We start from the raw sequence: 17,047 nt of genomic DNA, 5'->3' as shown, positions 1-17,047 counted from the left end.
AGTATGTTTCCGTTCCTTATTTTCTTTATTGTTAAGGATAAAACTGAGTGGTTGCTGAACAATGAACACTTGGCTATTTTAATACCTTTACAATGTTCATTCATGTAACTTCATTACTTAGAGTTGTAGGTCTAGTCTCTCTGGTATCCTTTATCCTTACACCAACGCCATAGCCACTGGACAATTGAGGCAAGGTTAAATAGAAGTAAGTGGATGTTAAATAGTTGCCAAGGCTATCTGAAGTCTTAGATCACAGACCTTCAAGTATTGACATGCCTGAAAATAACGTGTTCAATTTCTTGTACTGGAGGTAGGCAAAGCACAGCAGACATCTTCTGGGTGTCTCACAACTTGGGCAGCCAGACATCTGGAAACTGAGTGGCAAATGACTGGATGGTAGTTTGCTGTGAAAGACACTTCTCTGCCACCAAGATTGGTATATGGTTGGAAGACAAGTGAAATGCAAGTAATGAAGGGCTTTTTTTGTGCAGAGCATATGGAAGAAGGAGTAGTAGAAGTTTAGGCACAGAGGAGTATTACTGGAAGAAGCAACAGTGTGCACTGCCTTGGCTCACTGCATGGTTTTTGTATTATAAATATGATGGCAGTTTGGAAACACTTGCTATTTCAAAGAGGATTTGGTACTATGTTAGAGTGAGAGGAAGGAATGATACTGCAGTTTGTCACAACTTTCTTGTTCTACTTGTATGGTTTTATGGAGGGATACATTTTCCTGGAAGCTCCTATTATTGAAATTCAGGATTCCAAGGCAACAGATAGCTGCAGGGATGAATGCTTTTAAAAACTGGTGTGTTCATAGCAGGTTTCTTGCTTTTACCACAAAGTGAACAAATATGATCTACCTGATATTGGTCAATGTGCTGATACGATAACTGGTCTCCAGTCCACATGGTATGTATATACGTGCCCGTGCTTCCTATTAAGATAATAGGATGCCTTCAGAGGATAGCTGGATAGTTGCAAACACTTTATCTGAAGCGGCCATCAGTTTCATCAGACAGGAAGTAGGTAAGTCAGGACAGCAGATGACAGTGAATAGCAGAAGAACAAAGTGAATTTTTCACCAAGACAAAGAATGGTGATTAGTCAGTGAATGACCACAGACATTGCTACCATAATAGAATCTGTTTCCTGACAAGCTGTCTTCCTCTCCATCACTCACCTGAATGTGGCGTGAATCTGTTTTCTTCTAACAGGGTGAATTAGGTGACATCGGTCCCCCAGGCCCTCCTATCGTTATTGACAGGGAAGGTGTAGTGATTTCAGGTACACGTTTCTGTTTTGTTTTGGAACTAGTCTAAAGCACTTTTTCTGATCCAGCTTTCCTTCTTCCTCTATTTTACCACTTTTCCACATTGTGTATTGGGTCTAAGCCATCCCTTGTTATTTTTTATTTAATTTCTGTATTGTTGGCATACTGGTACGTTAGGTCTCAATGTCGTCCCCACACTGGAGAACGATATGTTTCAAGGCAGAACAAAATTTAGTGCCTGGGAGGCTGATTGTGTGTAGGCATGGGGAAGTGCTGTGTGTCTACCTGCATCTCTTTCTTCAGTGTACTAAGGAAAAATGTCTTCCTTGTGTTGCTTGGAAATGGGTGCTCTGAATGTCACTCTGCTATTATTTGTCATTCAATGTGGTAAGAATATTGTTGAGAAAATTAGCTTAATTAATGCCACAGCTGAATAAGATCTGGATTGGAAGAGTCTCTGAAGCTATAAAGGTAAGGGGACAAATTGTATGATCTCTCCTATTCTTCCTCTTTCACATGCAGTCAAGTTTGAAACAACCTCTAACAGGTCAGGAGGAATTTTTCCCTGTTTTTAACTTTGACTAACCTTTGCAACCTTTGCTGTCAATGAGATCAGTGGCCACCAGGGTAGTTGACTGAACAGAGTCTTTCAGCAGAACTTCTCATGAGATTTTCCTCCTTGTTTTTCTGTATTTGTCTAATAGGTGCACCGGGCGACCCTGGAAACCCGGGAATACCTGGTCCTCCAGGAGACGAAGGGATCAGTGGTTTACCAGGCCTTCCAGGAGCTCCAGGGTTTCCAGGCCTGGAGAGAGGTAAAGCAGCTGCTGACAGTGCCCTTAGCAGGCTGTTTTCTGTGTTTGTTGCTGAGAAGAATCTGGGTAGTGGCCTGAAGATGGTGAAGGTATTGGAGCAAGCCTCTCCCTGCTCCTTCAGCTGGCTGATTTGCAGGCTGCTGTATGAGACATAGGAGGCAGGGATGACACACAGGGATGAAACCAAGTATGTTGACTTGGATGGGAGCAGAATTAGTCCCACAATGATTACAGCCCAGGTAAATCTTTAGGTGTGACAATGTGGTGTAGCAGTGTACGCAGGAGGTTGTTGATTGATTTCCATTTCAAATGAGTTGATTGCCTTTCCTGTTTTAAATATTTTAAATTTTAAATAATTTAAATCGCTATTTTAAATAATAGCAAATGTTTTTGAAATTTTTGTTTTAAAATTACTTTTCATATTTGCAATAGAGAGCTAACAGATTGGCTAGATAAACCCACTGTAGGTGGAACTCATTTGTCCCATCAAAGATATCACGTCGAAGTTTCTGTTTCACTTGAATGTCATCTGTGAAGTCCTGGCCTGCAATGATCCAGAGACTAGGAACTACCAAGGAAATTATCTCACTCAAAGGAAATTAGAAAATAAATAAACCACAGTCTTACATAGTTAAATGTCTAACTGATCAGTGGGACTTAAATGCAGCCCTGTGAAGTTTTTTGGATGACTGAAGGATTGTGTAAATGGGAGCCAGTGGGTGCTTCTAATTAGTAAGGTTTCGTTTGTGTTCAATTATAAATTGTTCTGTGCTAACATGGTTTCAGTTCAGGGTACAATGGTAATTTTCATAATATTAAAAACACTAGAACATGTTTGCTGATGGAGAAGAGCTGCTCATTGTGTCATTGTTGTCTAGATGGAAAGGGCCCTGGAGGGTCTCCAGGTGTTCCAGGTGTGAAGGGTGAAGTGGGAGAACCAGGAAGAGCAACGATTGGATTACCAGGCACTCCCGGCAGAGTTGGTTTACCAGGTCTGCCAGGAGCACCAGGATTGCCTGGTTTACCACGTACGTATATTTTTAACAGCTATATTAATATTGGATTTAGAGTGAAACAAGAGAAATAATCACTTATATATTTATTTCTTTGCCAGTGAGGATTATTCATCTGTAAATCTTAAATGTTTGGTTGACACCTCATTGTGATGGTTAACTCACAACCTCAAACATATGAAGTATCTCTGAAGTAAGAAAATATAGCTAATTATTGTTAGAGTGGTAGCCTGAGAGACTGAAGCACAAGGTTGTGTAGACACAATTTATGACACAGAGGACTTTGAAGTTCTAGGCTAGTCTCCTACTGGCTTAGATAAAAAATAGACCATGACCTTGTGAGTACCTGCGGTAAATGTCTAAGTCTTGTGAGTAGGTATTTTGGGTACCAGGAGTCAGATAAGATGCCTGAAGAGAGAGTTTTCAGACCTAAGGAAATGTGATTTCATTTTTACATTTTTCATCTGTATGGATTCCCTGATTGGATTAATTATGCGTTGTTTTGTTTTCCTCAGAAATTCAGTATTACATGAAAAGGGTTGATTTTACACAAACCTTGTGTTTTACCATTCTGCCATAAACAGAGTTCAAACAACCTTTTTTATTTGTGAGAGTCAACCTTTCAAAAGAGGGCACACTCCAGTGATGGAGCCAATAAGCATGGTCTGATGAAATGATTTTCTATGGAGAAGAAATAAGTGCTCTCTTATCAATAACTGTTTGCTAGTCAAACCTGGCTCATTTTTCTGCAGAGTCTGTAAAGCTCTTGTAGCTGTTTTTAGCTGATGATTGCAGTTTGTTTCCATGGAACATCAGACGAGTGCTGGTCAGCACTCCATCTTACTGCTGTCATTAAGGGAAGGGTTTTCAGACGCAGGGGCTTTAGATTGTGTCAGATCACTTTACACTGCTGTTTCTGTCAGCTCATATTTCATTCTGTTCAGCATATAAAGAGATGTAGAAAATAATCCTGCAGTTATAAAGTGAGGGACAGGGAAAGTCCCCTTAACCGTTTTTGCCATTTGGTCTCTTGCCTGAGCTGCAGCAACTTAATGAGAAGACGAGGAGCTTTGTAGAAGACATGTAGCCCTGGGGATGACTCTACCATGCCAGCAGCAGCTATCAGATATGATAGCTTCTATGTCAACAAAAAGGGCAATAACTAGTCATCACAATCACAAGTACATTGATTTGTCCCTTCAGCTTCTATCCATATGAGTCTCAGCTTCTCCCAGTGCTGTAAAGGCGCATCTGCCATGAACTAAGTCATTTGCCCTTCTTTACACAACCTGTTTGTGGTTTGGTTAGCTCTTCGGCCAACTGTTAAGTCTCTGAAAAAGTGCAATGGTAGAGCAGTAGAGGAATGAAGCTCTGTTGCATCCACATTGTGAGAGCTTTTGCTTTTCTGTGTGAGAAGCGAGAAGCAAACACACAGCAGAGGTCTGCAGCCTGTGATACCAACCAAGTTCCATCTTGTGCAGCTGCCACAGTTGCAGTTTGATCCGGTGCCGTTTCTGACAGTTGCACAACTGAATTGTAAGTATTTAATGAGCTGGAAATCTAGCCTTCTCATGGCTTTTGCTTGCCTTCTTTCTGCACATAGGCCCTTCATTCCCACCAGACACTATCCTGGATGGAAGGACTGGGGCCCCAGGAGAGCCTGGACAAAGAGGGTTGCCAGGAGCTTTGGGTCCAAAGGGGTACAAAGGTAATTGACTCTTGTTTTGAGAGAGACTTTTAGCAATCACTGAGCCTCAGAAACATATTTACATGTGGTTAATATCCTAAGGGATGAGGCGGAAGTGTCTTTATGACAAATCACAGGAGGTTGAGATGTATTAAAGGAGCCATCAGCCTTTACTGTTTAGAGACAGTCGTGCCCAGCACTGCCAGCAAAATCCTATTTTCTACTTCCTACTCTGCTCAGGGAAATAACCAGATAAACATCTCATACCCAGAAAATCAGCTAAGTTAGTTGTACTTGAAAGCCATAAGATGTAATGAGACTTACAAATAAAATCTTGTTCACTGCTTTTTGCAGTATAGGTTGGAAATGACAGAGAAACTTATTCTTTTTCTCCTCTGTGCTAAAATTGCTGAGAATTTGGGTCTTAGTATGTGACAGAAATGGTGTCAAAAGCCATGATGACACAGACATCACTGTGCTTTGTGGTTGTTTGGATCCATGGCCAGTTACAATTCAAAAAATATATCCAGCTGAGGGTCGTTGTAACCTACTGTGAGTATGAATATGGATTTGCTTTCTCTGACATATAACTATCTCTTTAAAAAACCACAAGACTTCTGTCCTAAAACTCTCCTAAAACCATCTGTTTAGGAGAGTCTAAACCTTTGGAAAGAGGTCAAGAAGTGCTGAGAAGTTGATGCTGCACATGGTAATTTGGTGATGGGCATTGCATAGAAATTAACGTGGATAAATCCTGAGTTCCACTTGCTTGACACTCACATCACCTGAGCAGAGTAGTTACAAAATCAAATTGTATGAGAATGGTTTTGTCCTAATTGAGTCAAATACTGCTTTTGGAGCTCTTGCAACTAAAAGGGTCTTGATCCAAATGAAACTGAGTTTGGAGTGTTGACTGTATTTTCCAGGAGAGGCAGGTGATTGTGCTTGTGATGGAGGAGTTACAAGAGCTGGTCTAAAAGGCATCTCAGGTCCACCAGGTCCATCAGGAAGCCCTGGTGTGCCTGGGATTAAGGGCATTGGTGGAGACCCAGGCACTGTGGGTGCACCAGGACTGCGAGGCCCTCCGGTAAGGCAGGAAGAGTTTATATTGGTTGTCATGAATTAAAGGAGAAAAGTGCCCGTGTGCAAGTTGCTGATGTTGATTGTAGTGAAAGCAGAATGTGTTTTTTGCATAATTTCTTCTACTTGTTTGGATTTAAAAAAAGAGCCCAACAAAACAATCCAGAAACTGATCTGTGAAAAGAATCTGAAAGTAGAAGAATTATCACCTGTAAAAAATGGGAGAAGAAATGGTTCTTAATTTCTGAGAATTGCACATTTAGCAGTCAAGAGAAAAACAGTAACAATTATTCATCCCAGGGCTTCTTGGCTGTAGGCCAACCCTTGGATTTAGACCGAGGCATCTTCCTAAGTGAGGGCTGGTTGGGGAAGCAGATGTACATCTGCATGGAGAGAAGACCTGAGAAATCGAATGGTGAGATCTTTTCACATCATTGCTCACAGCTATAAAAACTGTGTGCCATAGATGCAGTCTCCTTTTCAGCTGTTGTATGCTAAATACATTAGTGAGAGTTGAGCTGGTTTTTTTTATGAAACAGCAACCATAGCAAACAGGATTTTCCAAAGTGCTGAGCATTACTTATTGACAGTATTTACTTTTGAAAATCATAGTCTGTAAAGATACTGGTCTTTTACCTTCAGAGTATCTTTATCAGTGTCAGTAAATGCAGCACACCAAGTCATAGGGAAGAAAATTCAGTACATGGGCCCTGTTATATCATAAGTGATGTAATGTTTCGAGATGCCATCCAAGATTGCTGTCACTATAGTGCTATATACTAGGATTTGACTTGCCACTGTAAAGCTGTAGTGACTTGATTGAAACATTTGGAAATAATGGGGTTTTTTTAGTGTAATGTATACAATAGGAAACCCTTTGGAGATTCTTTCTAGCTCCAGTCATTGTGTCCTGTCCTCATATGGTATTTTTAAGAAGCCAAGCCTTTTCTCTGCATGTTCATATTCCTGTTTTTTTATCTTTTGATCTGTAGGCTTTGGCTGGTCAGCAAGGTCTTCCAGGCGTTAAGGGAGAAAAAGGGGATTCGTCCTATGCAACAGGCAAAGGTGCTCGTGGGGACCGTGGTGCGACAGCACCCAGAGGACCTTCAGGCATCCCGGGAACCCCTGGCAGGGATGGACTGCCAGGCTTGCTAGGCCCACCAGGCCCTCCAGTAAGTTTAGATTAATTTAGCAGCAGTGCTTCAGAATTGGAATGAAGAGCAGAGACAATAGAAAGCCCTGGCTTACTAGTCCTGATTAGCCCTGTAGTAAGTCTCCAAATACACAAAAAGTTTACAGTCCCTGAGCACAAATTTGTCTTGGTCAGGATTAAGAATTGGCACTCATTACACCTCTGGCTGCCCAGTCAAAAGATAAGCTTCCAGTAGTGGGGTAGACCCTAAACCTGTTTTATGTTGTGTCCTAAAAGATAAGACACTGTAGGCATAATTATGACTCAAATCTTGGAACAGAAAAATCACACCAGAATCTCATATAATTAAAAAGAAAGTAAATGTCTTTCAGGATATGGAGTATTTACATTTTGGCAAGTACAACATAAAATATTATTCTTAATAGTCACTGAGTTTTCCTGCATTTTGAAATAACGATGGAAAATTTACAGTGGTTTCCATGTACCTTCCCAGGCCCATCTGAACTTTGCACCAAATCGACCAAACTCTTAAGCATTTGTTAAAATGTATATATTCTTTCTACATCTCTGATTTTCAGCTCTAATTGTCTTTGTTGTGCACAGGGTGATGGTGGGCTAGGTTTCCCAGGTGAAAAAGGACTGCCAGGATTACCTGGCTCCAAGGGCCATCGTGGAGAAACTGGTTCTCCTGGCGTTGGATATCCAGGTCCCAGTGGAGTTCGTGGGCCGCCAGGTGACCCAGGAATGGATGGATTTCGAGGACAAGCAGGTCTTCCAGGCCCTCCAGGTAGGTGCTGCTGGATCTGCTCTTATTTTGAAAAGGTGCAAAACTGCTACAAGTCAAATGGTACTCAACTTACTGTTGTGCTTGTGGCCAGGCCAGCAGATTGCATTAGGTTAAAGATTGCTCTTTAAATTGATTGAAACTGGTTTGTGGGCTCCCCAGGCCTCACACAGCAGTCACAGCTTTCTCAAGTTGTCATGCTCAGGAGGACACAGGTAATAAGCAACAAATACTCAAATAGTACTCAACTACTGAGTGTTGTTGGATGGAGCTACTCACTGACTATTGCTGGAGAACCATTTCACATCAAAGGTACTTAGGAAGATTGATAAAATGAGTTTTTTAAAAAGTACAGCCTGCTTCATAGTCCAGGTAAAAACAGTAACTCACGTATATCTCAGACTTCTGAATCAGTTTTCAGAACTATTACTATTAGTGAAATAAGAGGAGCTCCAGATTTTTTTAAAAGAAGAAACCGTAGTACATTGTATGTATGAACGGGCATTGGTGAATGAGACGTCGTCATGACAGACAGGTAGGGAGTTCAATTATGACTGCTGCAACCAGCTCTGGGCTGTCTGCTTCCTGAGGTACTACAGTTTGGCTCAGTTGGTATGTCATTATATGTACCTAAAGCATACCATAGCGACAAGTGATAAAGTCAGTAAATGCATGTTTGATAACGTTTCATGTATGATGTGTTATATTCATTCTCAGAGTTCAAAGTGAGTTACACGGAAGATCCTATGTCTAAACATTTATTGAAACTTTTTTCATCATGAAATGACTGCAGAAAGTATTCCCAGTGTCTTGATTCCATGTTAGCCATTTAAATGTAATTTAAGATAAACTGCACTTTTTCTTTGCTGCTGCTGATTTTCAGTGTATTTTCCATTCTGTGTATACTTAGGCTTCTACTTTTGTAATTCTGCCAGTATCAATAATGCAGAATCAGTAATATATTTGCAGGCATAATGTTGTTGCATAGGTTTGTGGACTGATAACCTGATGTTCTGAGTTTAAAAAACTTGGCGATAAGACCGCTGCAGTATGAGGAGTTGGCAGAGGAATCTGAAACCCAGAGGGAGGTGAGAGCTAGGCTGGAATAGCAATGGGAAGGTTGCACAGACATGCTGGGTGGCATGTTACCTCACATCAGTGTCATGCTGGCTTGTTGTTACGGGGTGAGGAGACAGCTAGCATTAATGTCCCTGTGGAACAGTCTGCATAAGCTTTTTTTCCAATTCAAGTCACATGCTAAATGCTAAAAGCTCTACTAATTCATAGCTATGAATGCTTACATCTTTGTTTGGTAAATTGTCTCTTACAAAATCCACTAAATTAAAATTGCATCGTAAGATAAGTAGAAGTAAAATGCTCTGTGCATGATGTGAACTCTAGATATTCTGCGGAGCACATCAGAAGCCAGCTTATTATGAGTGCTACATCAAAGCTTTGCTAACAATGAATGGTCCTTTGTAGAAGAGTATCTACAGTCAAAATATGTGGGAAAGTGTGAATAAGTCATTAGCCAGTTGAGTTTCCACCTCCATAGAGATGTGTAAGAAAACTTGTGAATGCATCATTCCCTTCATACTAAGAAATAATTTGCATACATTAAAAGACCCTTTGATGTAGTAAATTTCATGCAATATTAAAGAAATGTCGGTGGGTGAAAGAAATAATCATTTCTTATACTGCCTAAACTGAAAGGCCTTATCGTGAAAATGAGGAAAGACATTTAAAAAGAGACTGTGACCTACTGAAGTTACCATGTCAAAAACACCACTGAGAAATTTTGCACAAGTTGATGCCACATACAGTAAAACAAGGTGAAACAGTTTTGCTTTGGAAAAGTCTAACTCAGTATTTTATAAAAAAACAGACTGATTTTACCTGGTATTATGATATTACTCAAAAATGTTAGAATTGCCCGTATTTTGCTTTTATGCCTGGCATGATGGTTTCATAATTGTTTTATTTCCTTGATGCTGGGATATTATTGTGTAAACTTTCATAATGTAGGGTACTAAGTTGGTGGGGAACACTAAGTTTTGCCTATATAATTTTTACACTAAACCTTGCTTACATCATTTTGCAAAACACACAAGGAAACAGTCCAATTTGCATTTCAGTTATCCTCACATGAAATATCCGTTGTTCAAATATCCTACTGCTGGCTACTAATGTAAAATACAGAATATGCTATTGTACAGATTGTTTTTGGAAAACTGCTATAAGACAGTCATTAAAGCCATGTGATGTGAATGCAACAGTATTAATTAAAGTTCACTTTCCATGCCAGTTGCTGCCCGAAATGCTTGCTTTTTGAAAAATGTCATTCCTTATTGCACTGTGTCTGAAGAGGAAATGTCTCGGAAGTGGACCTCAACTTTTTATTTTATAAAGCATTCAGTATCAGGCTCACATAGGGTTGTGGAAGACCAGAACTGGAATTTTTGTTGTGTGTCCCCACCATTTAACTTTTACTTTATCAAAAGAAGACCGTGTCAGTGTACCCAAGTCCAGGCAGCAAGGTGTGTTACATCTTGCAATCGTGGTGTTAGGTGCCCATATCCATTCAACGCATAAATTGGATCATGGGTATTTTAGCTTTGAACCTCTGTTCTTAAAGCTAGTGCTGACTATAAAGATGAATTGCTGTCACAGATGGAAATAGAGCACTCTCTGGCTTTGTCTGAGAGCGGAAGTGTTATTGCAACTCTGTGTAGATATGTTATCATGACTATAGTAATTTTTAAATTAATTTTGCTATCAGCAAATGCCTTACATCAAGATAAACATAACGAATTGAGAACTGACCTTTGGTTCCCTCACATCAAAGAAGAAAATGTTCTGATGTTTACTTCAGAATTGGCGTAGTGTCTCAATATATGAGTAGATTAGACACCCTGGAGGTTGTGTTCTCTCTTGTTCCCTGCTGCATCCCGCTTTCCACGTGAGCCTTGCTTGGTTCTTTATACTAATGCTGATACCTGTTAGCAGCCCCCAACTAGCCAGAATTTGAGATTAGGATTGTTCCTTCTTCTTACGAGTCTTATAATGAAATCAGTCACACAAGTCAGAATAATGAAAACATGAAAAATAAGGGTTGAGGGCAGAATGAAAGGGGGTAGAAATGAGAGGTCAAGCTAGAATCACTCTCTGTCATTTGGCACCGTGAGAGAGGGATGCTCAAATCTGCCAACCCTGACTGGGTTTGGGGCTGGACCCTAAACTGAAAGCTTAACTTTCTGTCTCTGGTTGGATATAGGCATCAAAGTCAGAAAATTTTCACACAGCCTTTTGTGAACTGAGTTGGAAGCTATTGAGAAGGGTGTCATTGAACCAGTTCTTAGCACTGTTTTAACAAAAAAAATTCGTAGTGCCTTTGCACTAGAAAAGACATATTGGGTTACTTCATGAGTTTCTGCCCTGGCCTATGTCATTGTGAGACCCCTATTCCCACTGTGAATGTCAGAAGCAAAGAGCCATATTTATTATCCATACAGAAGTCTGCTGATTTGAATGGATTTATCCAGGAAATAGTTTGACTCGGGGTCTTTTGTTAATAAGATTTGTTAGTCATCTGAAAATGTTAATCTTTTCTGGAGAAAGTATTTGACTCATATTCCCTGCTGGAAGAAATACTTCAGTGTTACCTGATTTAGACTAGATTACCTCCTCAGGACTGAAAGCAATCACCATTTGGAGTGCTCTTGAATGGCTGATGAATAAATTTGTCTTGTCAGTCTGGGAAAGGATCTTGAATAGAAGGATCCCTCAAGGAGAGTTGTAACAAAATGAGAGACAATTTATCTGTGATACCTGATTATCTCATCCTTAACCAGCCCTGTAGTTGATGCCAGATTTGAATTAGCAGATATTGGGCAACAGTGCAGTTAGGCAGCCGTTTCTCTGAGCATATAAAAGTGTTCAGAGTAATTAAAAAAACCACCTCTCTTCCTCAAATGTGCTTTAATAGTCATCTTTTGTATGTAATCTCTCTGACTAAATAGCTTTTAGAGTCCTTTAGATTTTAATTTTTAGAAAGTATATCTCTGATAGTTTAAGGCTAATCCAGCTGTTACGGCATAGGAGCTAATTCTATAGTTCTAGCACAGACTCCTCTTAAAATAACTGGAAGCATTTCTGGAGTTGGAAAGTCTTGAATTAGTTTTCATGATAATAATTTCTGTGACTGTGTGAATGTGACTTCAAATTGTCGGTGACCTCCGAGGAGGAACGTTGGAAGTGTTTGAGATCTTTCAGGTAAATCTGATGTGCTAGCAACTCTAATAATGCCATATAAATTTCATTCCACCGAAGAGGGATTGCTAGTACAAACAGAGCCTTGTTTTGAGAGGTGGAAGTCAGTCAAAGAGCTTTGTAATTGCTGAGTCTTGTTTGCTGCTAATAAACTTTTAAGCCATGTGGTTATTTCTTAGTCTGACAGACTGTAGAAGCAGCAGTTGGAGAGTAAGGCTGAAATAAAAAACCCTTGCTCTTCCACCCTCCATGCATGCATCTCTCTGGCATAAACTCTTGGGTGACAGGGTTTTTTAAACACCTGTCAATATTCACCAGATATGTATTTTATCTTGTATCACACATTTATTTTAGAATTTCACACTGTTGCATACTGTTTATATAGAGCTTAGAAACATCCTGAGTTTTTATAAGTTAGGAACACCTGTCAGCTCCCATGGACTTGGAAAGCTCTCAGCCTGGACCTCGAGCTCTCTGAGTCCCAGGCTGCCTTTTCAGGGCCTGTTGCATTGCCCCTATCATAGGGAGGACCACTTGCTGAGTGGAAGCCATGGATATCATGCTGCAAGTAGTCCATAGCAGTACCTTTTACAGATCATGCAGTAAGTCAGTAGTAGGGATGAGATTAGACAATTGCCAGGCTCCGAATGCCTTTTCTTTTCTTCAACATCACATATTTGAGATGTCAGCAGTGTTTGATGTGCGTAAGTTCGCTCACAGCCACTTATCCTGTAAAAACCACCTGGATACTAAATGTTCCCCTTCTGACCCTCTCTCTGAAAGGGGCTGGTGCAACCTCAGTGTTTCTTTGTTTCAGGTGTCACCTTGCCCTGCATAGTTCCTGGAGCATACGGGCCCCCAGGGACTCACGGCTTTCCAGGATTGCCAGGTAGGGAGACAAGCTGATCGCAATGTGCTGGCTGACTACCAAAAAGCACTTATTCCTCAAGGAAGATAATACCTGCTAATTAATCTCCTCAGAGTGATAATTATTCCAGAGAGTTAGCTGGCAGAACCATGTTCTTTTTTTTTCCGAAGAGACTAGGATTAAATCCCATGGAGGTTCATAATGACTGCACCATTTTTTCCCGTTCAAGTAGCCTCTGAACACAAACCCTCTCCTTCTCTGTTTATGTCGCTGATGAAACAGCCATAGCTTTGAGACTTTATTTAGCTTAAATTGTTTATCCAGTATTTTCAGCACTAGCTTTGTATAAAAGATCCTGTTTTCTCGTGCTGTGTTTTGTCTTCCACCATTCATTCATTAATATGATTTATTAATATATTTTTACCCTTAGGTCCCAAAGGCAGCAAAGGTTTTCCTGGCATTCCAGGCCAACCTGGATTACATGGCTCAAAGGGACAGCCAGGGTCTCCAGGAGTAATAGGCTTGCAAGGGGAACCTGGTAAGAGGGGAAGTTACTGGAGTTCTTTTTAATGTCTGATAAACGTGTACAACATTTTATCAAAAGAGTTGTCTGACCTTTTCTGCCTGATACATTCATAATGCTCCATTGAGAGCTCCATTGTGCTCCTAAATGCAATCTCTGCAAGCAAATGATTGCAGCTTGGAAGGAAACAAAAGAAATGTTTCAGATACTTGTTACTTGCCTATAATATTATATTGCTGCTGGGAGAAAAGAGGCCAATCAACACAACTTGTTTCTCCAGAGGCTGTTGTCATGTGCTTTGTTACAGTTTAGATTAACTACAAGTTCAGTGTAAAACTTGTTTTAAGCCACGTGGTACTCTGGCAAAAGCACGCTGTACACAGTGTTTGGACTCATTTTAGCTGTGGGAATTTCTGATGGTTGCGTAAATAAAGAACAAGAAGCAGAGGTGGTGAGAGAAGATCCCTAAAGCTAGGATGCTGTGTATCCATCAAGTTTCTCTGGATATAGCTGAAGAAATCTCTCATCCTTTCACTATATTAAAGGGGGTGCCATCTTTATGGGGTCACTGATTTCGTGACATGACCCCTGGGCAGTGTGACACATCCACACAGCAGTGCAGTTTAGTGTCTGCTTGGTACAGGGGGAGTACTTTCCAGTCCTCCTTGTACCAAGGCTGCCAGTGTCTTCTGCCCCACAGTGCCCGAAGCTGTCTGACATAGAGGACAGAGTAAGAAAATTGTGATGAATATAACATCTTCGCAGCTTTTCTGGTTGATAGTGATAGTGAGATACTGTCTGTCTGTAGCATGAAATAGCCACCTTCCTCCTTTTTTGTCCTTTTTGACTAATCTGCCATCTAGTGAAATCAAGCTTGTAAAGCTGCAACTAGCTGCAGCTCCCAGATACTCCTAAAATATTCTTTTCTTTAAAAAAAAAAAAAGAATTATATGAGAGCAATATGAAAGGATATTTTATCTGTTTTAAACAGTTTCATCACTTTCTGTCACCAATTATTGTTTCTAATTCAGTACTGAAACATTCTGCAACTTTCCAAACAAATTTTTCTTGCATGGAAATTTTTAAAAAGTTGATTTTACTAGAGATGTTATTGGAGCAGATATTCTGTGTTTCTGCTGAGTGACGTTTACTGTTTTTCCCTTTAAGGGTTCCCTGGGCCTCGAGGAGAGCAAGGGTCACAAGGACTTCCAGGACTGGATGGAACGGATGGTTTGCCTGGGAAAATGGGTGCTTCAGGCTTAGCTGGAACGAAAGGAGCTCCTGGAGATGTATTTGGTGCTGAAAGTGGAGCCCTAGGAGAGCATGGCCGACCTGGACTCCCAGGTGATAAAGGGCTTACGGGTGATCTTGGATTTCCAGGGCCGAAAGGTAAGCACTGACACTGCTTCTATCTGGGAATATCAAACTGCTGCTCTTTCAAAAATCTTTTGTCTTTCCAGTCTCTTTAAGGTACTGTGCTAGCGGTCCACTAAGCTGCTCACAGGTGGTGATTTGCTGGTTTTCTCTTCAAATCTAATGCAACTCAAAGGCATTTATTAAAACTCTCATTTTAATTAAAAGCGTGAATTTTGTTCCTCTCTGTTCCCAGGATTAGATGGAAGACCAGGCCTCCTAGGTATTAAAGGCGAACAGGGTAATCCAGGATATTCGGGTGTCCCTGGATTGCGGGGACCTCCTGGTCCTGGAGGCCCTTTTGGCATTAAGGGAAAACCGGGACCCTTGGGGTCACCTGGCCTTGCAGGAGCACCAGGTATGTAATGTCTTCAAATGAAGACAAGTAGCTAAGCTGAAGCTGCAGTGTTGAGGAAGTGTGGGAGAGATTTGGCATTTGCTGGGAGTGAGCTCCTACTTCTGATTAGGGGTAACAGAGTGCAGAATTCGAGCCTTTTGCCTCTGACTGCTGGCCAACTCCTGCCTAGAAATGGCGCACCAAGGCTGTAAGAAGTACAGCAGAAAGATAGGAGAAAGCATCCTAAGTGTCTTCATGTTTTTAACATCTCTGCTCTTATATGCTGGCTGTATCATTGACTAGTCTTCATTTCCCATTTTTATGACAATTACTTTATAATGTATAAGGTTGCTTGAAATGTGACTTTGATAGATTGAAAAATTGTTGGCTTTCTCAGAACAAGCACTTCAGTCTTCTCTATCTTTCTCTTCGCTGGGGCAGAAGAAAAATTTATTTCCCTTCGCTTTAAGGGGAAAAAATCCCACCACTTGAGTACAGCAGTGACTAAGGTGTTTCACGATAACAGAACACGCAAGACTTGAGAACCAAGGAAAGAGGGACCTGGGAATAAGTAGATAATGTTCTGTGACATAACTCATGTGTTCTCACATGGAGAATGACAGTGCTGGAACACAGTGACAACAGATGAATTAAAGCATTAATGTCATTTGAGATTAAAATCATAGAGTTTTAAAGCTTTTTTTATTTTGATGTTAGCATTGCTTTTACCTCTCTGTTGTTTTACATTTTTGGACTGTATGCCATATATGACTTTCCTTCAACTGTTTTTAAAAACTTCCATTGCTAGGACGATAAGCTCCAAACGATTAAGTTTTTTGCAGATGTAGTCTCTCTGAATCATTAATTTCTTTTGTATCCTTTTTCTTTCTGTTTACATATTTTGTCTGTTTTTTCCTTCACCATGTTTCTATTCCATTTATCATCAACTCTCCTTTTCTGATGTCACACTGTTTGGTTATGCGTTCTTCACATAGGCTGTCAAGGTGAGAAAATGCAGTGTAGCATAAAAGCTCATGGACTAACAACCTAGCTTTTAATGCTACAAGAATTGCATTGACTGTAGGTGATACCCCTTATTATTGCTAATCAAACCAGAAGGCAAAGAACCATTGTAGTGAGAATGCTCAGACAGTAACAAAGCCTGAAGCCTATAAGGAAATCCTTACTATGTACAGATCTTAAGCCTGTGTGTTTTCTTTGTCTTCTTAAATAAAGCAGCCATTTGATCTTCTGCATTAAAAAATACTGGGTTGTAGCTTAAAACATTTAAGCCCTGAGTATAACAAAGCCCATATATTGTGTGCTACTGCTGCAAATGCCATTTTTCAGAAGCCACCTGACTTTTCCTTCTCATCCTCTCTTTGGATCTGAGCATTCTATTTTCAATGGTTTGAACCTTTATTTAAAATTGTAAACCATTACAAAGCTTCAGCTAGAAACATTCTGAAAACATTCAGAGGCAAAACAGTGCATATGATGTTGGTTTTGTGACAGCACTATCAGAAGCTTGTTCCCTTAGCAAGCAATTTGCTCTTGAGAAGTAACAACGCTTTAACTACCAAGGTGGAAAAGAAACTTGTAAAAACAAGCCTCTCCAATTGATCTCTGGTCCACCCAGAGGGTGGGGTAGGTAGCAGAAGCTGGCATTAACGATGCTCCCCATTCTGGTTTGGCTGCCTTGATGATAAAGGTAAGACTGGTGCGCTACAGTTTAGTGTCTGGTAAAGGAGACAAAAATGGATACATCATAAGGGGTTTCACTCTTGCCAGTTGTGTAGTGATGTAGGCAGTAACCCTCTTCATAGGTATTT

General features: G+C 40.5%; 1 protein-coding gene across 1 annotated transcript in view; it reads left to right on the top strand.

Moving 5' to 3' along the window:
* The window catches only part of COL4A6 (collagen type IV alpha 6 chain), a 137,374-nt gene that overhangs the window by 105,188 nt on the left and 15,139 nt on the right, over positions 1–17,047 (top strand). Inside the window, exons 17-27 of the mRNA XM_063345456.1 lie at positions 1,218–1,287; positions 1,978–2,088; positions 2,967–3,116; positions 4,705–4,809; positions 5,715–5,875; positions 6,861–7,040; positions 7,625–7,808; positions 12,892–12,963; positions 13,373–13,480; positions 14,633–14,854; positions 15,075–15,236. Coding sequence (XP_063201526.1) covers positions 1,218–1,287; positions 1,978–2,088; positions 2,967–3,116; positions 4,705–4,809; positions 5,715–5,875; positions 6,861–7,040; positions 7,625–7,808; positions 12,892–12,963; positions 13,373–13,480; positions 14,633–14,854; positions 15,075–15,236 — 1,525 coding nt within the window. The remainder of the gene's footprint in view (positions 1–1,217; positions 1,288–1,977; positions 2,089–2,966; positions 3,117–4,704; positions 4,810–5,714; positions 5,876–6,860; positions 7,041–7,624; positions 7,809–12,891; positions 12,964–13,372; positions 13,481–14,632; positions 14,855–15,074; positions 15,237–17,047) is intronic.

Source organism: Chroicocephalus ridibundus, chromosome 9 (assembly GCF_963924245.1).
Source record: "Chroicocephalus ridibundus chromosome 9, bChrRid1.1, whole genome shotgun sequence".
NCBI lineage: Eukaryota > Metazoa > Chordata > Aves > Charadriiformes > Laridae > Chroicocephalus > Chroicocephalus ridibundus.
The sequence above is the reverse complement of the archived record's forward strand: the minus strand, read 5'-3'. Positions and strand labels throughout refer to the sequence as shown.